The sequence below is a fragment of the Brachypodium distachyon genome, chromosome 1 (genome assembly GCF_000005505.3).
Source record: "Brachypodium distachyon strain Bd21 chromosome 1, Brachypodium_distachyon_v3.0, whole genome shotgun sequence".
Taxonomy (NCBI): Eukaryota; Viridiplantae; Streptophyta; class Magnoliopsida; order Poales; family Poaceae; genus Brachypodium; species Brachypodium distachyon.
Genome location: NC_016131.3, coordinates 40,196,678 through 40,221,267, shown reverse-complemented (window position 1 = coordinate 40,221,267; position 24,590 = coordinate 40,196,678). Strand labels below are relative to the sequence as shown.

The window sequence follows — 24,590 nt, the reverse complement described above, 5'->3', positions numbered from 1 at the left end:
CAATCGAGCTAAACGGGCATGTTTCATGTGAAAAACACTGTGAAAGAAGCTGCACTTGAAGTGACTACACATACACGCTATTTACAATCTAAACGTGCACATTTCAGTGAACCATAGCTGTTCTATCTAGAAGAAAGAAGACGTACAGAAGGTAGAAGGATGTTGACCGGTTTTTTAGATATACTTTTTTTCTACAATATGTTTTTTTTTATGTTTTTAGATATACTGACATAGACAAAGAAAAACCAGACATCCTCCTTTTATGAAGAAGAACGATATGATATTGTTCATGCCATTCTCCTCATCTTCCTCAGCTGTGCTAAAAAAACAGACCTATATACATATATACTTTTATTAACTACTGGAAAAAAAAACTTGGTGTAATGTAATTTACAAAATATAACACGCAGGACAAGCATTGGATGCCAAGCATCTCGAAGTATGAACGGTTCACACCATGCATGGTATCTTGAATGCTAGTACAGACAAAAAAGACCAAAAACAATGCGCTCGCCGCTCAGCCAACATGTGTTTTGCGCGCGTGTCTACGGTAGATTCTCGTTTCTTTCATGGATTAATAATTTTCTTCCATAACCTCACAGATTACGTGTGCACGTGAAATGGTTGAACTAACATGTACAGGTTCTACGCACCCGCATGATGTACTGGAAGTTTCACCTCCTGTCAAACTTGGTGATCACCCAGGATAAAGACATGTGGACATATATCTGGCCTGTCTCCACGTTCTCTACATCAGAGACATACCAAACCCTCATTGAACACATTGATATTTCACACACCTTCAATTGGTTTTGGAAAACTAGCTGCCAACTCAAACATAAGGTGTTCTTCTGGTTTCTCTTGATTGATAGATTTAATATCAGAACAATGCTGTTCAAAAGGAACTTTCACCTTCAGTCACAACATGGAGATTGAGACGAGAGATCATCTATTATTCATGTGTCCATTTGCATTATCATGCTGGAGATACCAATGTCCCAATTTTGCACCGAGTACTCGATTCACTCACCATTTCGACCATCAAGAGAAAACTCAAAGTGCCATTTCACAGGGAAATCACCCTGGTTGCATGAAGCATCAGGTGTATCCGTAATGGCTGCATATTCAATAATATCACTCCGAGCCTATATGGTTACCAGAAGATTTTCAAGGGGGAGCTGAAGCTTGTATTCCATAGAGCCAAAACAAAGCGCTACGTTGCACTACTTAGAGAATGGATCAATGCTTTTAGATAGTCTTTTTGCCTTTAGATTTGTTTTCACGGAGTATAACTAGATTTGTTTTCCTTCTAAATTTCACGCTCTACATGTAGTACAATTATTCCTAAATATAAGATGTTGTAACTTCAGTTGTCCGAACTCAAAGTTTAATAAGTTTGACCGAATTTATAGAATAATGTAACAATATCTACAATATCAAGGTTCAAATCTTGGTGGCCACGGAGGTGATTTTACGGTTTGATGTGGCTATGGAGAGGTGGCCCTTGTCTGATCATGAGAGACGCCTTCGCTCTCTTCTGAAGAAGAAGCTTTTAGGCCTTTGCTCTCTTGAAAGAACAATCGCTCGGCAACGCTCCCGCCTTCTGTGGCTCAAGGAGGGGGATGCAAACACTAAGTTCTTTCATCTTCATGCTAGTCAGCGCAAACAGAAAAATTACATTGCTTCTCTCCGAGTGGACGGGGGGCTGATTTCGGCCATGATGGGATCTCCTCGGTTGCGGATGATTTCTTCGGTGCTTTGTTGGGCTCCGTCGAGGACCGTCCTTTTGCTTTGGACCCCCAGTTCTTGGGCCTGCCTTCGGCTCCTCCCTTGGGCCTGGACGGCGACTTCTCGGAGGAGGAGGTGTGGATGGCAGTGAGGAATCTCTCGCCGGACAAATGCCCGGGCCCAGACGGCTTCACGGGACGGTTCTTCACCTCGTGTTGGCCCATTATCAAGGAGGACATTATGGCTTGTTTCAGGGCCTTCACCTCTCTTGATGTGCGTGGCCTGGAGGCGACTAACCAGGCCCTTATCTGTCTCCTCCCCAAGCTGCAAGTGGCGGAATCCATTCGTGATTTCCGGCCGATTAGCCTTATTCATGCTATCGGTAAGTTGATCTCCAAGGTGTTGGCCAACCACCTTGGCCTGGAGTTACCTCGCCTTGTGGGGGCCCACCAGGGTGCTTTTGTGCATGGTCGTTGTCTCCATGATAACTTCCAGTTGGTGCAAGGCGCTGCCCGACGGTTACATCAGTTGAAGCAGCCCGCGGTGCTTTTAAAGTTGGACATCACCAATGCTTTCGACTCGTTGAATTGGTCCTTCCTTTTTGATGTCTTGCGTTGGCTTGGCTTTAGCCGTAGGTGGATTGGTTGGATTGGTGCCTTACTTGGCTCCTCCTCGACTAGGTAGTTGGTCAATGGCATCCCCGGTAGGGACATCCTGCACCATCGTGGTTTGCGGCAGGGAGACCCGCTCTCTCCCATGTTATTCATCCTTGCCATGGATGTGCTTCATGCTATGATGGTGAATGCTCAACGATGTGGTCTGTTGTCACCTTTGGCTCGTTGTGGTCTCAAGCAACGCTCCTCGTTCTTCGCGGACGATGCGGTGATCTTCCTTAAGCTTGTGGAAGAGGAACTGGAGGCTTGTGTTGCCATTCTTGAGGACTTCGGCTGCGCTTCGGGGCTCCGAATTAATTTTGGAAAAACCTCAGCGCACCTTATTCGTTGCACCGTTGAGCAGGAGGCCTTGGTGGGACAAAGACTGGGATGTGTGGTCCAACCTTTTCCTTGCTACGACCTTGGCATTCTTCTCGGGCTGAGAAGACTGTCGGCGACGCAACTCCACACCCTCATCGATAAAGTGGCTGGTAAGCTGAAGATGTGGTCGGCGCCCTTGCTCTCCTTCAGGGGCAGGTTGACTTTGGTGCAGTCGACCCTTTGTGCCATGCCGGTCTATGCCATGCTTTCCCTAGACCTTCCGGTGAAGCTCATTGAGAACATCAAAAGATTTGTTGTGGCTTCCTTTGGAAGGGTCGTCGCGATGTTCGTGGTGGGCATTACTTGGTTGTGTGGGACTCGGTCTGCTCTCCGAAGTTGATGGGTGGCCTAGGTCTTCCGAACCTACGGCTACTAAATGTGGCATTGAGAGCTAGATGGTGCTGGCTCCAAAGGACGGATAGTGCGAAACCGTGGGCTGACCTTAATCTGCAAATCTCGGATCAGTCGCTTGACTTGTTTCATGCGGCTGTCATGGTCTCGGTGGGAAATGGACAGCGTACACTGTTCTGGATTGATCGTTGGTTGGATGGTGTGAGCCTCGATATGATTGCTCCAACCTTGTCTGCTTTTTTGACTCCTAGCGCTCGGAAGATCTCGGTTGCCGATGCCTTGAACGACAATGCTTGGGTGCATGGCGTGTGTGCCTCTCTGGCCTGCCAGGAGTTTGATGAGTTCTTTGCGGTTTGGGAGCTGGTTTAGGCGGTGGAACTGTTGCCGGACGACGACGTCTTCAGGTGGAACCTAGACCGTTCCGGTTTATACACGGCATCCTCGGCCTACGGTGCTTTCTTCTCCGGGAGAGAGGCTGCCCCATGTGCCGACAATCTCTGGAGTTCTAGGGCACCGAGCCGTTGCAAGGTGCTCGTTTGGCTTGCTCTTAGAGGCCGTTGTTAGACTACAGACTGTTTGTGTCGTCGTGGTATGCCGCACCCGGCGCATTGTCCCTCCTGCGACCAGGAACCTGAGACCATTTCCCACCTTATGGTCGGGTGTGTCTTCGCCGGACAGATTTGGGACATCTTCCTCAAGAGATGGAGGCAGCTGGATCTGGTGCCGGGTGGTCAGCTTGGCTTGATGCAGTGGTGGTCCGGCCTACATTTTGACGACCGAAGAACTCGCAGGGACTTCGCTACGAGAATCATCCTCATTTGCTGGTGCCTTTGGCGACACCGGAATGTTTTCGAGGGGGTTCGTCCGTGCGTGTCGATGGTGGCTCACTCTATTGAGCAAGAAGGCGCCGCTTGGGAGAGCGCGGGACTGTTTAAGGATAGAACCCTAACTCCTTTTGTAAGGGTGCGTGAGTCGTGGAATGTAAGCGAGTAATCCCTAACGCTAAGGCCTCCGGGCATTTAACCGCGTCCCGGTAATTCTTCTTATAATTATGATACGCCTGCCTAGGCGTATTCTAGAAAAAAAATCTACAATATCAAATAAGTAATACTATGAAAATATATTTTATGACGGATATAATAAAATTAATTTTAAGTTGTCGATGTTTGTAAATTTTGTTGTACACAGTTAATCAAATTTTATGAAGTTCTTGACTTAGAACGAGTCAGAACATCTTGTATCCAGGAACGGCAAAATCAGAAGAATTGGATACAAAAGGTTAATCAGGAAAAGACCCAAAAGGTTAATCAGAAGAATTGGATACAAAAAATCTTAGAAAAGAAAAACACGCCCAACCACAATTTCGGAGGATCTTTTGAAGAAAAACGTAGGAAATATCCTTATAAAAAAAATTAACATCTGCAAAGGCTTGAATTTAGGTGACAGAAAGTTGTACATCCATTTTTCCAACCAAATGAGTTACACGTAGTACAGTATGTATCACAAAAGTAGAATTTTCTTATATCCAAGTTATGTAATAGACATAAACACATATTTGAACTCTTAACTAACTCAAAGCACTGTTACGGGTCGGCTTACCGATACAGATGAGTTGAGTAATGATAAATGTGAGCATCAATGACTAGACATTACGAACCAGTTCCTAATAACCTATGCATGCCGGGTTACCGAAGATGCTTGTACTTTTATAACATAAGTCGCCGTCGCTTAGCTTTAAACCATCAGAGGAGCCAGCATGTAGAAGGTTTAAAAGTGAATTAGTTATCAATGATGACTGGCGGACTTGCGTAATTATTTTTGTTCGACCGAGACCATTTTAAGGTTAGTTGTACCTTGGATATTTGAGATGATTTGACCACATATTTAAAGGGGTTGCAGTAGGTCAACTATTGTAGGAGTACTTATATGTTAGTGCGGGTTGTTCTTCACTGCTAATTGTTTGATGCTATGATTAATGGTCTATACATAGGCAAAGAGAGAAGATCCCATCAGATCATGCCAGTACCGCAATCGGCAATTCTGCTCAACATTTTCTTTGAGGGAGTGTTGAACATCCGCATGTTCTCTTAATCTCTAGAAACATGTGCACAACAAAATACGGAGTACTACATGATACTGTACACAAGCTAATGATCGTAAACGAGCTGCCCTGCCACCATCGATCAACACGCGGTGTACCCGGGCGCGGCCGATGATAGGGGAGACGTCTAGAACATGTCTTTCTGGCAATGCGGAGTTGAGGAACAATTTTCCTCCGTGAACGAGATAGTGACGTACTTCAGCCCACCACAGGAGCCACCGGATCCGACATGAACACTGCTCACACCGCCGTCTTCTCCTTAGAATTGTAAGTCGAGACCACCTCGTGAGTTGCCAATAATTTGTCAACCCAAAGAACAAGGAGGGCTTGTGGTGGCTGATTTAACTGTCAAGAATATTTGTTATTTAGGTAAATGGTGGTGGAGACTTGAAAATGGAAATGGTCTTTGGCAGCAGATGCTTAGGGCTAAGTATTTAAGTAAAGAGACACTTGGTCAGTGTGAGAATAAGACTCGTCAGTCACATTCATGGCATGGCTTGATGCAGGTTAAAGATATTTATTGTTGTTGTTCTAGAAAACAACAAGAGTATGGGATGTCAATGCTCGATGGCAAAAGTGTGAGAACAGTATGTAGGACATGTACGTCGGTCTTATAGCGAATGTCGCCGTACACTTGAACAAGTTGACACGTCGATATTTTTTAAATAGGTTCTGTCGATCCTGCGGGCACGGCTTAGTCCAATGTTAGAAGAGCCTTCGAGGGGGTCGTTTGCTAGGTGCTTCGGCCGAACTTGTCTTCCCAAGTCACCTATGACGAGAGATCTCTCGGAGCTGCCTCGGACTTGGGCCGAACTCGTCTTCCCAAGTAGCGAGGTTGGGATACCCTCGAGACTTTAACCCGATCCCTCTACTTTGAGTCGAGACCGTACTAGACGGCCCGGAACCTCGAAACTAGGCTTTCTAAGTTGAGTCGAGTCTAGGCTCGAGCCAAGCACTCGAGAGCAGACTCCTTAGGTTGCTCTAGCCCTCTCTCCTTTGATCTTATTCAAGTTGAGAGTGAATGATACATGCCTCATGAAGGGAGGAGGTATTTACAGCCTAGGGGTCCATGTCAAAAGATCATGGCTACCCTTGAGGTCCATCATGAACCAAAAGCCTCATCCCTACACCTTTTTTGGCCCCTACTCAAGCTCCTCTTCCCTTTTGACCATGGTATGAGAGGCTTAACTCGTTGACTCTTTTGATTGGCGCCTAGTTGGCCTGACTATGCCTTGTTGGCAAATTGACCGACCTTTGGAGTTTGTTGACTTGGTCGTCGCCACGCAGGATTTTGACCCGGCCCGTGTAAGGATTTTATTATATTAGAACATTTATAATAAGTTTAGTAGGAAAATAGTTGGTAATGGTAAGAATGTCTTGTTCTGGGAGGATGTTTGGCTGGGAGATGAGTCTTTTAACAATAGGTTTCATAAATTATTCAACATTTCTATGAATCATTACATCACTGTGGCTGATGCTCTCCATGGGGGATGTCAGCATATGACTTTTAGAAGAAACTTTAGTCCCGAGACATTCTAGTTATGGGAGGATCTCAAAGCCTTGTGTTCTCAAGTAGTTCCAGGAGAGCAAGCCGATAGGCCGCTGGCTTTTGAAAAAAAAATGGTCAATTCTCTGTCAAGTCCTTTTACAATGTTCTGGTAACTAGACAGATTGTTTTCCCCTTTAAATATTTCTGGAAAACGAAACTTCCCCTTAAGATCAAGGTATTTATGTGGCTGGTTGAAAGGAATAGCATCTTAACTAGAGATAATCTATTGCATAGGGGCTGGAAGGACCCCAAGGAATGTGTATTTTGTGGAGGAGATGAGACTATAGATCATTTATTTCTCTCTTGTCTAGTTTCTAGATTCATTTGGAGGGTAGTTGGGTACTTTTGGTTTTGGTTCCTTTCCTACAGCTATGACAGATTTTCATACCTGGTTTGAATCTTTTTCCGCCAAGTGTAGGCAAGCAATAATTATTGGTTCTGCTGCTTTATGTTGGTCCATGTGGAAGAGTAGAAATTCTATCTGTTTTCAAAATAAGTACCCCCGCTAATCTAGTGTTCTCACTATGTTACTGGATTGATGCTTGGTCCATTTTACAGAAGCCTGATACAAAGGCGCAATTGTTGAGAGCTTCGAGTATTCTGAAGAAAGTGGTGGTGGAGATTCTGAACAAGTCATATGGGTGGAGCTCCTGGAGACGTTTAGAAGCTGGTTGATGTGTTTTAATTCTGCAGCCTGTTGGTCGCTTTGATTCTGTAATAGGCTTTAGAGGATGGTGTTTTGTCACCGGTAAAGTTTGGTCGTCCAGGAGTAACTGGCGACTGTCTCTTTTTCTGTCTGAACCTTGTGTGGACCTGAACTGAAATCGGGAGCTCGCTCCTTGTTCCAAAAAGAAAAAAGAATTGTAAGTCAAGGACCCACCCACGTGTGGTTTACATCTCTGGAGAAGTTAAGAGAGAATCCGCCCTCTTAGAATCGTAACTCGGTACTCGTGATTCTGGAGGGGTTTTCGGAGACTATCTCCTGCACTGACTCTTCGTGCCTTCAAATTTTCCATGAAGTCCTTCCAGGATTGATCGTCGTACGGTTGATTTCTTTGACTCTCACTCTCGCCAAGATAACTTTGATATGCCTGTCAGGTTTGCTTGGTTGGGTTGAAGCGGGTTAGGTGGGTTTTCCCGATTTAATTTCGTGGGTGGGGATATTATGGTTTGGATGGGTTTAGATGGGTTGGCTGGATTGTAATTAGTCGGTGGGTTGGCTTGTGTTGGATGGGTTCGTGGGTTCTCTAATGACAAACTGAACACATGCAGAATTTATACTACAGATCAGTTCTACATTTCTACTAACAGAAGCATGCAAACAAGGCATACATATACAAACAGCCCTCGACCGTCTCGCCGTTGTCACGAGTGACGGCTGCAATAACCACGTCCCGGCGCCGTCGAACGCGTTCCTCGCGGCGCTGAAGCGGGCGCAGCGGAAGAAGCCGCAGCTGGGGCGCCCGGGGCTCTGTTGCAGTGGCGGCGGAGAGCGAGGTCGAGCGGCTCGTCGCCTCCGTCCTCGTCGACCCCGGCGTGGGCCACGTCGTGCGCGACGCCGCGGCGGCCAGCTCGCGGCATGCCGATCCTCTGAATCCGGCTGTCAGGGAGATTAGGGTTGGAGGAGCACGACAACCGCCGTCCCTCTGCATCCTCCGCCGATCCTGCTCCACCTCGACTCCCCGTCTACCTCACCTCGCCGCCTCCCGCCCGGATCCGCCGTCTCCCGCCCAGATCTGCCGCGCGAGCGACCTCCGGGCCGGCGCCGTGCCGACGAGAGGAGATGCAGCGGGTGCAGAGCGCCGGCGCCGCCATCTCGGCACCTCGCCGCCGGCCGTCGCCCAGCCTCTTCTTCGTTCTATTCTTCCTCGCAGTCGGCCGCCGCCCAGACTCTCCTCGATGTGTTTCTGTTTCCGTGGGTGGGTTTGCCGCTTCTAAGCCAAACCATCCACGTAAGGTAAGGATATAATGGCCTGGTTTGGTTCAGGGAACCAGCCCACCTAAGAGTTCCTTATATGGGTTAAAGTGGGCTGGTCTGGATGGGTTGGTTGGATTGTTGAAACCATGGTCAACGCTATCTGAGAGCATCTCTGGCAGGCAGATCACCGTATCGTTCCGATCCGCAAAATAACCGTCAGTTTATGATTTTTGTTTTAAAAAACGATCCGAATAGATACCAATTATTTTCGAAACCCGAATAATTTTTTTCCGCACCAACCGAATATCACCCGCTCACACGCTGTCTCTCCAGGTTTTCACGCGAGATGTTTCGGTACCCTACCTCTCCCAAAAAACGGTTGGCCCGATGAAAATTCATCCCGCGCTTTCCATTTCGAGCCTACGGCCGCCGCCTCCTTCTAAATTTCACGGCCTCGCCGCGTCCTTCCCTGCCTCTGGCCGGCGCCGCTGCAGCCCCCGCAACCTCCTCTGCCCTTGGTGGCGTCCTCCGCGATGAGGAAGAGGTGGTCGGCGCTGAGGTTGTGCCTCTGCCGCTGTGACGAGGCAGAAGTCCTTCGAAAGGTTCGCGAGCTCGAGCGGCCGGTTGCTTGCTGTGTTGTGCCGCTGTGGATAATTGCCGTGGTTTTATGTGTCCAGATTTTAGTTGTTTCGCTCATTCGATTTGATTGGGTTTGATTGGAGTCGCCATTGACGATCTGAATCGGTTTATGTGTTGATGAAGACTAAATCTCAAGGTTCAATTTGAGGATAAACGGTTTAGAGTTAATGAATTAGACGGTGATTTATAAAGATAGGTGTGTGATGTTTTTACGTGCCAGTGTTTGCGCAAGGAGGAAGATGACACTAGATGGACCACACATGGGCTAAGTGTGAATATCCGGTTTTGCAGATTAGGCAAGAGGTATCTGTTCTGTCCCAGCCAAATTGGTACCGAAAAACAAAAATTTCAGCTTACCGAATACGTGTTTTTCCGGATCAGCTTTTGTGGGGTCTGCTAGAGATGCTTTGATACCGTTAAGGGCGTCATCTAACAACATGCCAGATTCAGTGACCGCCAGTGCTATTTTATAATCAATCTTCAAATGTACTTATGTTTTCTAAGCAATGAATTTTCCATACTTAGTAATACGGTTAATCATCAGGTTAACTTATCGATTAGAGAAAGCCAAAATATTATGAAAATGTTATCAGCCAAACGTTCTAAATTTTGACCAAACTTTATAGCAAAAAATATGAACATATACAATGACAGACGTAAATACTATGAAGATATATTTCACAATGAATCTAATGACACTCATTTGGCACCATAGTTGTTGATATATTTTATAAGATTTTAGTTTAAAAAGTTAGACGGGAATAGACGGACTAAGGGTGCGTTTGGTTAGGGTGCTTTTCTGCTTTTGCTTTCAAAAAGCAAAAAAAGCTAACCAAAGGGTTCTTTTCCACAGCAAAAAGCAAAAAAGCAATCTGCTTTTCGTAGTACAATTCTCAAAGTAGATCCAGAGATACTTTTGGGTTGCTTTACTTTGCCAACTTCAGGTTAATTACCCACCTTGCCACCGATAAGTGAAAACGATTCGCGTGCACCCTTCCCTGCCCCGACCGAAACAAAAGGCACAACCTTTCTTCTCCCGCATCGAGCAAGGCTGCTGGAACCCTACCCGGCGCTCCTCGCCGCCAGCCCTTTCCCCCACCGGCGAACCCTACCGGCGGCGGCGCGCCTCGACGCTTGTCCCCGCCCGCCTCCTTACCCACCGGCAGTGCGCCCCGACGGCCTTCCTTGCCCGACCACCGTCCCAGGCCGCCCTGCCCCGACGCCCGACGCCGGCCCGGCCTGTCCCCCACTTCCTCTCTGGCGCCCGACCACAGGGAGGCGCAGCAGAGCCGCCCCCGCTGCCCCCGCTTCCCCCGCTTCAGGTATTACAAAGGCTGCAGATCCTCAGGTATGCCTCCGACCGGCGCTTCCTCTCCAAATCCTCACCCCGTTCCCCTCCAACCTGCAGACACCGACGGCGGCCCGCCCCTGCTCCCCACCGGCGCTTCCTCTTCTCAGGTATGCCTCCTCATCCCCTCCAAATCCTCACCCCAATCCCCTCCAAAGCCCCCTGCGCATCATCCTCCAAATCCTCACGCCGGTGTCTGCAGTACAATCGTCTGGCTATGATTATGGATCGTTACAATAATTTATGAATTATTACAATAATATACTGTTTATTACAATTATGGAATTGTGCTGGTATAGATTGTTGCATTGTCACTGAAGTAATGTTTGTCCCAAACTTTTTTATTAAAGTATGGGTGAGAAGGCAGTTTGGGATGAGGCAAATGTCAAACATTTTGTTGATATTTGCAAAGAGGAGGTACTTGCTGGAAATAGGCCTACTACCTATTTGAACAACAAAGGTTGGAAGAACCTTGAGGATAAATTTGCTGCAAAAACGGGAAAGAAACTAGCCAAGACACAATTTAAGAACAAATGGGACAACATGAAACAGTCCTATACATGGTTTATGGAGCTGAAAAATGCCGCTAATGGTCTGGGATGGATTGATGCAACGAATATTGTTGATGCATCAAAGGAATGGTGGGATGAGCATCTTCGGGTAAGAATAGTTGTATTTTTATGTTTTCTGCACAAACCATGCTAATCCGTATGCACTAGTTAACTTGCTCATATTCTTGAATTGTAGAAATGCAACAATCCAGAAAAAGGAATCAAGTGCAACCATGTGAGGTTCAGGAAACGTGGTCCCAGTCAGCTGCATGATTTGGACATCTTGTTTTCTAATGCACATGTCACTGGGGTTACTGCAGCATGTCCTGGGGATTTATCTTCTGATGATTCCGGAGATGATTATATTATGGAGGTAGAGAAAGATGATGACATCGATTCACCGAAGTTGCCTTCAGTGAAGAAAGGAAAAGAAACCAAGAAGCGCAAAATTGAGCAAGATAAGGAAGAGAAGAGCCCTTTCCTTCGTTTGTACAAGACCACTTGTGCACAAATAGGAGATGCATCAAAGAAGATATCTGATAGTGTTTCATCATCATCAGGTCCTTCTTCAGTCAACCAAATTCCTACCATTGCCGAGGTTATGAAGTTGGTAAAAGAATGTGGAGTGAAAGAGAAGACTGCTTTGATGCATACGGCTACCTTTCTGATAGTGAAGCCAGAATTTAGGAAGATCTTTACCTTGCTGGAAACAAAAGAAGGAAGATTGGATTTGCTGGAGAGGGTGCATGAGAAGTAGTCGAGGCACATGTAGCTGGCCCCATGTTATCTTCTCTTGTGTTATGAACTACCTATTTGCTAGTTGTGTGTTGTGAACCATTAATATTTTTCTTGAACCGTGTTATCTTCTATTGTGTTATGAGTTATTGTCCCTGTCATATTTTTGTCAGGAGTTATTGTCCCTGTCATATTTGCCAGGAGTTATTGTCCCTGTCATATTTTTGTCCTTGTCATTTCTTTCATTTTTTGCCATCATATTGATGTGAAGTTATATTTGTCCGATGTAGATGGATGAAAGCATGTTGGATGTGGCCAAAAAGGGGCGGGATGGACTAGCACACCTAGCTGAACTTGCTCGTCATGCTGCTATCCTTGGAGAGATGGGTAACAACTACACTGAAGAAAGATTCGTATAGATCAACTCCTGAAACTGGTTTGCAGTGGGTCATGAGGTGCTTTCAGCGTCCTAGATATTTTTATAAGATGTTTCGGATGAGCCCTGAGGTTTTTATGGCACTTCATGATCTGTTGGTGTCGTCCTATGGTTTGAGGTCCACTAGCCGTGTCTCATCAATTGAGTCATTAGCTATGTTCTTATGGATTGTTGGAGGCCCGCAATCATTTGCACAAGTTGAAAACCGTTTTACACGGTCGCTGTGGAGAGTTCACACAAAGTTCAAGGAAGTATTGAGATGTCTGTGCAAGTTATCGAAACACAAAATCAAGCCGAGAGATCCTACTTTCAGTGTCGAACATGATAAGGTCAGAGAAGAACGTTTTTGGCCTCATTTCAGGGGAGCTATTGGCGCTATTGATGGAACACATATCCCTGTTATTGTCCCAACCGATGAAACGGTGAACTACACATGTCGACATGGATATACATCTCAGAATGTGCTAGCGATGTGTGACTTCGACATGAGGTTTATCTTTGCGGTTGCTGGTTGGCCCGGATCTGTACATGATACAAGGGTCCTCAATCATGCATTGGCAAATTTTCCTTCTTTTCCCGTCCCTCCCAAAGGTACAAACTTATTCTTGATGATATTCTTTTTCTTCATTTTTTAAAGCTAACTTGTTGTTTACTTGTAGACAAGTACTACCTCATGGATTCTGGTTATCCTAACCGAACTAGATACCTTGCACCGATCAAGGGGAGTACATACCATCTACCGGAGTTCCGTCTTCGTCATGGCCGTGTACTTCAAGGGAGGGATGAGATATTCAACTTCTTGCACTCATCCCTTCGCAATGTCATTGAGCGTTCATTTGCGGTTCTTAAGCAAAAGTGGCGTATATTAAAATCTATGCCAAGTTTCAAGCCTTGAGCACAAACGAGGATCATTCTAGCTTGCATTGCCTTGCACAATTTCATTCGTGATAGCAAGTTGCCCGATGTGGAATTCGATAGCTGTGATGCAGATGAAGAGTACATGCCTGAAGGGGCCGAGGTTGGAACGACACAAGGGGATGACGGTCCAGAGGGAGAGGACGGATATGTCGTTCCTGAGGGACCTGGCGTGGTTACGATGAACATCATTCGTGATAGGATCGCCAATGCTTTGTTTGCTGCGAGAGCGAGGTAGTTTAGCTATGTCCATGGCATACATTATCTGTGAACCATATATATTTTGTGTTATACTATAGAACGAAGGTCTTTATTTCTTATGTAAACAATAATTATAATCAAAATTAATTTTTTCTTCATCGTCACAATCAATGCAAAGATCATAAATTTACGATCAATTCACATATAAGCAGTCTTCACATAATTACAAAAGCAAAAGCAGTTGTCCTAACCAAACACGCTTCCTGCTTTTTCACAGCAGGAAAAGCAAAGCAGCTTTTCCACAGCAGAAAAAGCAAAGCAGTTTTCTCCAAAAGCAAAGTAGAACCAAACGCACCCTAATAGCACTGGATGCTTTACTAAAAGAAATCATTAAATATCTTTACTACCTCTTAATTTGGAGCATTTGTCCATTGGTTTCCTTCGTCCACAACTCTCTACCACACCACCGCTCAGTTTTTGCTACCTCGGGCATGGTTAGAAATTGCAGTATTGCTAGTTCTCCAAAAGCTGTTAGGAAAAATGAGATGTGGTTGAAACCACCTGTTGATTAGTCAACGTGGATGCAAGCTTCTCTGGTGATGATTTAAGTGGAACTGTAGGAGCAGTCATCAGGAATTCCAATGGGGAGTTTGTAGCGGCTGCCAATGACCGATTACCCTAGTTGAAGATGTAATCTCGGCTGAAGCGGCTGCCGTTCAGCTAGGGCTGGAGCTGGCGTCTTCCCAGGGTTGCAGGAGAATCATCATTAATTGTGATAATAGCGTGGTGGTGGAGACGCTGAACAAAGGGGAACGTGCTTATGGTCTTGCTTCCGCTATTTTTGAAGATTGTTTCTATCTGCTCAGAAAGTTTGGTACTGTGCAGTTCATCCACTATAGTCGGAAAACCAACAATGTTGCTCATGAACTCGCTCAACAAGCCAGATTCTCGAGTTGGGTCTTGGGCTCATTCTCCAACCCCTTGCTTAATCCCTCTTTTACCTAATGATGTAACAACCCTAGTTACTAATAATCAATAAAGGGGGCTTTTGCTGTGAAAAAAAGCCTGACTCAAGATCGACAACAAGGCAGGGTTATACTACCGATTAATTCCACCAATATTTGCCACCATCGCACATATAATTAATTTGTCTGGTCCAAGAAAGACAACAAGCTAGGCAGGCTGCAGCCCATCAACAACGCTTGGCCCACCGCACAAAGAACTAATGGGTCTACCCCAAAATCGGCCACAAACCCTTAAGACAACAATTAAGAGATAATTAACAGTATAAGTTTTGAAGATAAAATAATTTGTACGAGCGGTAACAACGCATGGTGAAAGGAAACCTTGCCCCTGTATGGGTTTTGATGAATGATGACAACAATGTTGAGGAACTAATGAGTTACACGGAGTGTTTCAGGTTTTAGTTCCTCAGAAGAGTTGGTTTAACCAGCATCGACGACCCCTAAAAATTGAAGTACAGGTACTGGCGTGAAGTATGAAGAACTCAGTGAAGAACGGTGAAGAATGTGAAGTGTAGCTTTCTTCATAGGTCTTTCCGTAGCTTTTTCTTCACTTGAGTATAGGAACGCAGTACTATTAAGGGGGGTTTGAAGTGTGGAGCTGGTTCAGGTGAAACCTATCCTTCATGTTCAGCTTAGGCGAAAACCATTTTCTGTGTGAGTGTTTTTTGTTGGAGCGAAGAATGAAGCATTTCAGGCTTCACAGAAACTTCCGCGTGAAGTCTTCACTCTGATTTCAAATGTGTTTGAAAATCTGTCGCTTTATGTTTTGACCACATAATCTAACCGTTGTGAGAAAAAGAGATAAAGTGTGAGCTAGAGTCTCAGGAATCACTTTATCCAACGGGTCACAATGGCTAGATCGGCTGTGGCCAAGACTATATAAGACGACTCATCCCGAACGGGTTCGGTGGTGATCCCCCAATGAGTTGTTTTGAAGAACACCAGATAAAACCATTAGAGCTGAACTGAGCGTGAAGAATAGGATCCCCTCTCTAGCCGAGCACTTGAAGCTTGTTACTCTTGGTGATTGGCATCACCTAGACGGCTAGGAGTCAGTGTTGAAGAGCAATCGAAGCTTGTGATTCGCTATCAACCAGTCTGTGAAAGTCCGGAGATCACCTCAAGATCTACCACGAGTAACTGGACGAGACTTAGGTCTTTGCTCAGGAGAATTCGATGGACTTGTGTGTCCGCGAGTCTTGTGTAACTCAGCCCCCTCAACGGAGACGTAAGATTGTGCCAACAATCCGAACTTCGGAAAACAAATCCCCGTATCTTCGTCTTCTGGTGATATCGTTCCTCAATCTCATACTTTCTGTCGAAGTATATTTGTTCTTATTGTGTTTGTCTTCATTGTTACTCTTTTATTTGTTCATATTTCTTCATTCCGCTGCTACTCTAAAATTGCTAAGTAAAATCTCTGTTGATTCATTTTTGAAGAAAGAAGTAAAACTAGTCACATTCACACCCCTCTGTGAAACATTCACACCCCTCTGTGAAGTAATCGATCTTTCACATGGCAAACTTAGTTGGTATACAATTAACAACTCAGATACTTACGACCTTTTGACTTCATGTTAGCACCAACCAACAAGTTAGCTTTAAGCAGCTCTCTACGAGCCGTAACGCACTGGGCACTTACTTAGGACAATTAACAACTCAGATACTTACGACCTTTTGACTTCCTGTTAGCACCAACCAACAAGTTAGCTTTAAGCAGCTCTCACTCGCAAAAAAAATAAAAAATGCAGTTCTCCTGGGTGGCAGAATAAAAGGCAGATCTTCGAACTATCCTAATTCATGCATATAAATTGTTGAAAAGAAAAATAGAATGTCAATGGACACCTTCTGTATACATTTTGATCAAAATTCAATGGGAAAATGGACCTATTTTGATCATAACTCTATATAGACCATTGCTATGTGCAGTAACTACAAAACAAACTCAAGAAAAAGAGAAAATATTTGCTTAGCTCTATTCTATGTGCAAGACAGAAAAAAAAACCCGATGAATGGAGAACTACTACTCTAAATCTTCATTCTGCATATACAACATTATCGTTATCTGCCAGAGTTGTATCTGAAGCATCGTCAATTGTGGTTATGTTGGAACTCGACTATCAGGCAAAGAATTCAAAATAGAGCATCTGAAGTGCTAGTATTATCCGTTGCCATGCTTTTAGGCAACGAATTCACCTCTTCTCCCTCTAGTGATGCCATTATCGACGTGGAATCCTCCGAGGCGATATCAGAAGCAGCATCTGAAGCCACATTAGATGGTGCAGACTGTTCAGATGTTTCACTCTGTGGTGGTTTCTGGAGACTCCAGTACATGATGCTAGCAGCCAGTGTTAGGATCATCTTCTGATTCACCTGTTGGGAGCATCAATTCAAAATTGTAAGATACAGGAAAAAAAATATGTATTTCATGGTGATGATCGATTACCTCAATTATGTCATCTGGCAACAAAAACACAGAACAGCCAAGCTTCCGAGCAACACTGATGATGTAGGTAGCATTTAGCTTCTTCTCATCATCTGCAGTGGTGAAAGAGAATGTATGAGTCATTACAAAGGAAGTGCAACAGAAAGATGACATCGCATGATTTCCGTTTTGATTCTCATGATGCTCCAAAAGAAAATAGACATGGTTTAAGCCATAAACTCAACAAGGGAAAAACAAAACAAATTCACTGATCGACCAAGAACTCACCATCTACACCCTTGGATACAACCTTCCAGTTCACAACCCTTGGCTGTACAGCACTGAGAAGTTCAAGGAAAAATATTCCACTTGATAAGTTCTTGTCCTGAACCAGAAACACAAGTATGAGCAGCTACGATTTCATGACAAGAAATTGCAAATGTAAGGCAGAGTGCAATCGTAATGATCACCTTAAAACTTTCCATTTGAGAAGTTCTCCCTGAAGCCTTGACTTCGTTATTCGCCCAATTCAGGATGTCAGCATCAGTTATTTGTTTTCCCTGGGACCCTTGAGAGTGGAACCTCAGTTTGTTTAGCAACTGAAGGATATTGAATCTCATCAATTGCCAAAGAAGTGCTGAAATAACATGTGAGATGAGATTTAATACAACAGTACATCTATTCACAGAAGAGAAAAGAAGAAACGCTGGGTCATAAACAGCATTCATTTTCCATTTTCATATTGAACAGTTGGGATATCCACCATAATGCCTCTATGGTCAATGAACAGTTTAAACAGACAAAAGGCACTTGACGGTTATTCTTCGTAAGTAAAAGGGGGATATCAACATATACAATTAAGAGATGACAAGCTGCTGTTCGCAATGCACTTATCAATATTTTGTAAAAACAAACTCACCAACAATCAACTTCTTATTTCCCTGAACAATATCATTTCCAGCTAAATTCACTAAAGAAAACTTCAGCTGCTTCCCAATTTGTATGACTTGATTGCAGTTCTCCAGTTTTCTAAATGGCATTTTAATTGGAGGTTTTGTTGCTATCTTCCAATTGACAGATCCCGGATATACTTTGTCAAGTACTTCTAGAAGAACCCACCTGCACAGGCATTTACATCACTCATCTGTGACAGATAAACACGGGCTGCCTCTGTTGAAAGCTTACCCATTTCGAACATCTTCAAACATATTATTTACATATGTCACAATTCCAAGGCTGTTAATCCACATTCGGAAGGCCCTTTCTTCTCTAGATAAGATAAGATCATCTCGTGATGATGTCTGCGTGAGGTTAATCTGATTGGTGTCAGTAGTCAAGCCATTTCTGCATATAGAAGCGCATTACATTTTGGTTAACACAAAATGGCACCACAACCATTAAAACTATGAGAATGTATTGCAGAATTCTGACAACAGAATAGGATTCCTTCAAATAGTAGACAAGCAATTCTCACCTATGGTGGAATATTTGTGCAACAAATGCAAGGTTAAGATTTGGAGAGCCCTCGGTAATATCCTTTGGGCTCAAATATCTTTTGCAGTCCAACTTCTCTGCTTGTTCAAGTACCAGTTTTGCCCTTTCCGTAGGATCCTTCGTCTCAAATGCAGTTTCAGAGGAATGCTCTGGAGCAAGAGCTTTGATGAGGTAGGTATAGGCTTCGCCATCCTGTACGAGCCTAGCTTGTCAGAAAATTGCTTGTTGTGCATCTAATAGAGTAGTAGAGCAGGAAATGAAGATCTTTTTTGTCGATTCAATACAGTAAAATATATTCATAATGCATGAGATACGCCCTGAGATACTGAAGGGATCACACCATTTGTATATTAGACATTGCAGCATACAGTGTTTTCTTCAAATACGGCCTCTGTTTCGAAAGTTAGGCACGTCCAAGTTTGGCTTTGACCGTAAATTTTGGTCTAATATTTATTAATCGTTACTAAATCACGATCATAAGAAATAATTTTTGAATGCAATACAAGTATCTTTTTTGTGTAACAACCCACTTATTATTGGATTAACTATTAGTCAAAACTTGATTTGAACAATCAAAGTTGTAAATTTTTCTCAGGTGGTTCCCCGTTAAATGAAAGGGGCGAAACATCTAATTATAAAAAAACGTGCAAGAAAAAGCGCATTTGTTGCGTGAACCTTGACATCTGAAGAGAAGTTGCTAACAGTTTTCTTGTAACCAGCTCTTTTTAGATGATAGTTCATCCACTGAAGTAGCAACTTTTCAGGTGACATGCTCAGCACTTCATCTATATCCTGTACAATAATGGGTAAAACAAAATGATATCTGTTCAACACAAATATATAGTGTTCATAGATAAGTTTACTCAATGACAAAACTTATGCATACCCTGCTGTCATCAAACACTTCCACCAGTTGTGGTGTCTTCCTAAGATTTAGATCAGCCAAAAGTTGTATCTAGTTACATGGGAAAAATATATATTAAGCACGGTCATAACTCATAAGACAGTTCTAGTATATGATGAAAAATAAAGTCGTACATGGGAAAATTGTAGCACCTTTATAATTTGAGATATCAATCCAAGAACTAGATGAGTCTGCAAAATTAAGCAATATACCATGTCACCGTGTCAGTATTTGACCCTTAATTAATTCATTCCACTGAGCCTTATATTGCTATTTCAATAAGATAAAGCATAAACGGAATTCAGGTAATCCAGATTCCAGAATGTATAATGTATATGAAGATTATGTAACAAAGAACATGCCAAATGAATTCCTGGATATTTTATTAGATAATACTCCGTAACATTAAAAAAAAATCAACAATAAAACGTTTGAATTGTGAGAAGGAAAATAATATGTGAGCACGATTATCAGCATAGTGTGCATGAACATTAACTAGCGCGCATGAAACAGATAGACGCAACAATGTCAGTGACTGCATATCTATATCAGCAGATAGCATTGAAAAGGAAAATATTTGATATCACTTCAACCAGGTCACCAGATAGAGAGTTGCAATAAAAATGTAGCACAATAGGTACGGGAATGAATGCATACCCTTCCTTCCACCAAGTCTTGAGCACCAAGATTGACAACAGTACATCCAATAGCCTTGGCAGAGTTGAGGCACAGTGTATGGTTCTCATTTCTCTCCCATGGGTTAAGGATTCTTTTCTTATTGATGGCTCTCTCATCAATAGTCCCAGGTACAGCTACATTGATCAATTTACTGACCGTATTATCCATGGACCACAAATAAGCAAGTATTAGACAGGACCGTCCTCAAACCACATTAGAATTTTTCACACAAGTAATTAAACTAATGCATTGCCATGCAAAGATGGTAAAACAACACAACGTATGTGCAAATTACCAGAGTACGACTCCGTCCCTGACGAGGTCGAACAGATCATTGCCCGCGGGGTCCAGCGGCAGATACTTCTTCAGAAAAGGATCATCAGCAAGGTACGCGTTGATGTGTGCAACATAGGATGACTTCTCTGCTTGGTTGGGGTTGTGGAGCAGCGTGGTGGTGCTGGACTTGAGGAAGGACGACGAGTGCTTGGCCCCGCTGCCGCCCTCCTTGTGGGTAACCCTAGCCTGCAGGTTCAGGTACTCCTGTCCCCCCACGGCACACAAATCAATCAAGCAAGCTGGAACGGATTAGCACTCGAAAGAACTTGAGAGCGATTATTGCCTAAATGTGTACCCGCAGGAATGACTCGAACTCAATCTCCTTGTCTTCGTCGGGGTAAACCTCCGACAAGAACGCAGCGATCTCGTCCTCGGAGACTACCTCGTTGAGCCCCCTCAGCTTCTTCATCAAACCGGGTAGGTTCTTGGAGGTGACATGTCCGGACTCCCTCTTCAGAATCACATACTGCAGCCACAAATTGGGCGCGGAATCACGCAATGGGCACAAGAGAAGGCAATTACGAAGGGAAAGGGGGGAAATGCCAGCTGTGGATTTGTGGGGTGACCTTGGCCTTGAGCGATCGGAGCTCGACCTGCGTGAACTGGCCCTGCAAAGAGGGGTCAGAGATAATGACCCCTACGAACCCAGACATCTATCTCCTGCGGGAAGCCCGATTCTTGGAGCAGGACTTCTTCATCAGATCAAAAAGAGGAAATGCGGAGATCGTCCGGGCTCGAATTGATGAGGAACGGGGGGTCGCCGGCCGGGCCTGGAAGGCATGTAATCAATGAACAGGAGGATGAGATGGTACCTTTGTGCACGGTCCAATTGGTGGGAGATGTTCTCGTTGGCTTTGCGCCAAAGTGGCTTGTGTTGTGTGTTACCCGATTTCGTGGGGCCGGACAGGAGAGAGGCGGTGGGGACGACGAAGGATTAGATGTTTTTTTTAAGCAGAAAAGATACCTAAATGTTGGAATACAGTAAGTTGGAGCAAAAAAGCATCATTATCATGAAAATTGTCATGACTATGACTACAGTAGCAAGTCTTTTTTTTTTAGAAAAGTCAGTTGCTTGCCATTATTTGATCAGAGCGTCTCCACTCGCCCCCCGTACGACGTCCGGCGCAAGGCCATATGGGTGGTGGGGTGGGGTTGGCGCGCAACCAATTTGTTTGGGGTCAAACTGACAAATAAATAGTTTTTGGTGCCACTTCACATGCCGCCACAAATTCAAAGTCTAGGTGAACAAAAAAAATCATATGAATAGATGCATTCGACCGGATCATCCTCTGCCGGGGTAGAAGGGACTTCCGAGCTCGCCGGTGCAGTCGAGGTCGCCGGTGGTGATGTTGAGGTCGTCAGCGCTCTCATTTCGGACAAGATGAGCTTGTGTTACCCATCGTACCATGCCTTCACCTCATCGTTGTAACGCCCCAGCGTCACTCCTGAGCTCTCTAGGCTTCAAGACTGGCCCCATAGACCAACATGTCTATCCAGCGCACTTTGTGCTTACTCATGCGCTCCCGGGTGAAACTTCTCGGTCGGTCACTCATCCTCAAATTGCTCTCAGCCAAGCACGCTTAACTTCGAAGTTCCTTTCGGAAGCACGGGGCCCCACTGGTACGGGACGCGTGGGTCGCAACGGACGAGATCCCGCTAGGCCGGCTCCCCGGGAGGGGCGCACCCGGGAAGCTACCAGTTCGCTCCCGTGCAACTTGCCGGGCAGCGGTACCGGGGCACCTTCCGGGTACTGGAGCTTCAGGGGTTGCATGTGGGGCTGACGGAGCAGTGGAGACAAGACCAGACAGCGGGCGCAGTGCATTTAATGCACCGACAGGAGTCACATCGGCAGGGCTAGTCTTGCGCAACACGTCTAGAGCTGCTATCCTAAGAACTGTTTTGTTTGCAATGCACAGTGGCCTGGGCGCTGCATGAAGCCTAGCGTGGATCTACAGTGGGGTAAGTTTTGTGGCAATGACACGCGTGTGGGTAACGTGTCACGCTGCATGCATCGGCACCTATGGTATCCCCTTGTTTATAAAAGGAGGACCAATGACATTGGTAAAAAGGTTCGAACCCTGGTATCCCCTTGTTTATAAAAGGAGGACCAATGACATTGGTAAAAAGGTTCGAACCTTGGTCAGTAGCGAGTAGTCTTGCACCCATTCGTAGCAGAATCCCTTAGAAGAACAAGTAGCTCACCCGGGAACCCCCCGAGAGAATCTGTAAGAACACACATATTCGTGAATACAACAAATAGCAGGACGTAGGGTGTTACACCTCCGGGTGGCCCGAACCTGGGTAAATCCAAGTGTCTACACTTCGTGTCTTATGTCACTTCGGCGATCACCGGAGCGCTCGCCTCGCCCCTCACCGAACAACAAGGGGGTGCCCAACATCTCCGGTGCCGGAGACCCGTGCTCCGATAGAATACTCATATAAACAAGGTATACCTTTTTTTCCGGAAGACCAGCCGAAAAGAACCTCAAAGTTAAGCGTGCTTGGCTGAGATCAATTTGAGGATGGGTGACCGACCGGGGAGTTTCTCCCGGGAGCGCATGAGTGAGGACAAAGTGCGCTGGAAAGACATGTGTTGGTCTGTGGGGCCTGTGGAGCCTGTCTTGAAGCCTAAAGAGCCCGTTCATGTCATTTGTGTCACAAATCAAAAGCGCCAAGTCCTCCTGCCTGTTCGCTGCCGCGACGTTCGTCTTGAGGATCTCAAGCTTCAAGTCTTGCTTCTTGATCATCGTCGCCCACGTTGAGGCCGTGACCTCTTCTCTCTTGGCAGCGAGCTCCTCCCTCTTTATGGCTTGTGCGGCGGCGGCGATCGATGCATGAGTACAGGCACTCCGTGGCCGGCGTGGCATCCCTCGCCACCTTGGCCTTCCTGTATAATGAATGGGGAGCTGAGGTCCTTCGCAAATATTATATCCTCTTAAAAGGGAATGAGGATAATGCAGTATATGTGGAGCTATTTACTGCTCTTTTGGCAACTACTCCATCTCTGCCCACTATCAAGGTCTTTATTATAGAAATGGGATCCTCACACCAAAACATTTCAATTTTATTGTGGTGAACATACACTGCTCAATATGCACCAAATGGCAGGGCTCCCTTTGGATGGAGAGACCCTGATGAAGAATATGTTTCTCTCACCCATGAGCTAGATCCTTCACTTTTGTTGTATCCAAATTTCTTATCACCACTCCTGGGTCTTGGGAACGACCTTTCCAAATCTGGTGAGAGGCGGGTTTACAAGTTTTGTGTGACCATTTCCATAATCACTTTTTTTTTTGCCTCTGCATCGATCGATGCACACAGCCATATATTATTAAAATCATCCATCATCCAAAATCATCCAAAGAACAAGTAGCCGGTTATCAAAGAAAAATTACATAGAGTGAAAGGAAAACATCAAAATCCTTCCAGCCTAAAACCTGTGCGCCATCCAAACCGGCTGAATAACTCCCGTGCGACCGTCTCCAAACGGTTGCACCCAAAATCCATACATTCCTGAGCCTCCGTCCGAAGCAGTAGGGACCACATACGGAGCCAAAGGGACGCCCGAAGAACGACCTGCAAGAAGTTAGCCACTCTCTTGTTATGAAAAACCAAATCATTTCTGCAATTCCATATAGACCAAACTATCGCACACGTCCCTACAAGGATGAGCGAGGCAAAAAAATTCTCAACACCCCTAAGCCACCGCCCAAACATATTAGTAACACAAGATGGCGGTGGTAAATTAAATGTCACAAAGACGGTTCACCACACCAAACACGCCATTGGACACTGGAAAAAAAGATGTTGAATGGTCTCATCTTGATCACAGAAAACACACTTCTTGCTACCACCCCAATTCCTTTTGGCCAAATTATCCTTAGTGAGCACCACCCCCCGACATAAGTACCAAGCAAAAAAATTTATTTTAAGAGGAACTTTAGGTTTCCAAATATCAATAAGCGAGTTGTACAACGACTTCACCGGATATGACCCAGAAGAATTCAGTCTGCAGGTAAAAGAATCCGCTTGATTCACAAGATTTACAGACTCGAGTTTATGACACAACTCCAACCAATCCACCAAACGATCCCCAACAATTGCTCTACGAAATGCAATATTAGGAGGATCCGCCCCCAACACTTCAGCAACCGAAGCCTTATGGTTAAGAGCAATCCTATAAAGAGATGGAAACTGACGTCTAAGAGGAGAGTCACCAAAC

The 24,590-nt window shown here is 45.0% G+C and overlaps 2 protein-coding genes across 3 annotated transcripts; one reads left to right on the top strand and one right to left on the bottom strand.

Annotated features, from left to right (window-relative positions):
* The first annotated feature begins 11,019 nt into the window (after positions 1-11,019).
* Positions 11,020-11,976, top strand: LOC100840377 (L10-interacting MYB domain-containing protein). Its single transcript, XM_003560729.3, has 2 exons — positions 11,020-11,328; positions 11,416-11,976. Exons 1-2 carry the CDS (start codon positions 11,020-11,022, stop codon positions 11,974-11,976), a joined length of 870 nt encoding a protein of 289 aa, XP_003560777.1.
* A 4,337-nt stretch (positions 11,977-16,313) lies between these two features.
* Positions 16,314-21,217, bottom strand: LOC100840402 (fimbrin-4). Of its 2 annotated transcripts, none has more exons than XM_010229426.3 (14): positions 20,935-21,217; positions 20,664-20,834; positions 20,328-20,572; positions 20,012-20,183; positions 19,489-19,545; positions 19,337-19,405; positions 19,126-19,242; positions 18,431-18,642; positions 18,142-18,300; positions 17,876-18,075; positions 17,427-17,593; positions 17,245-17,341; positions 16,978-17,069; positions 16,314-16,904 (listed from the first exon to the last, which is right to left on the bottom strand). In XM_010229426.3, exons 1-14 carry the CDS (start codon positions 21,019-21,021, stop codon positions 16,665-16,667), a joined length of 2,085 nt encoding a protein of 694 aa, XP_010227728.1. In that variant the 5' UTR covers positions 21,022-21,217; the 3' UTR covers positions 16,314-16,664. The 2 variants fall into 2 exon arrangements, with proteins under 2 accessions (XP_010227728.1, XP_003563907.1); XM_003563859.4 differs by having other exon boundaries at positions 19,507-19,545; positions 20,935-21,216.
* Between the last annotated feature and the right edge of the window lie 3,373 nt (positions 21,218-24,590).

Bases quoted from the DNA above. Each gene is read 5' to 3' on its own strand.
- LOC100840377 (XM_003560729.3), top strand. From the start codon at position 11,020: ATGGGTGAGAAGGCAGTTTGGGATGAGGCAAATGTCAAACATTTTGTT. The intron at 11,329-11,415 runs GTAAGAATAGTT...CTTGAATTGTAG, and splicing joins GGTGGGATGAGCATCTTCGG to AAATGCAACAATCCAGAAAA.
- LOC100840402 (XM_010229426.3), bottom strand. From the start codon at position 21,021: ATGTCTGGGTTCGTAGGGGTCATTATCTCTGACCCCTCTTTGCAGGGC. The intron at 19,243-19,336 runs GTATGCATAAGT...ATTATTGTACAG, and splicing joins AAGTGTTTGATGACAGCAGG to GATATAGATGAAGTGCTGAG. The intron at 16,905-16,977 runs GTAATCGATCAT...TGCTCCCAACAG, and splicing joins TGCCAGATGACATAATTGAG to GTGAATCAGAAGATGATCCT.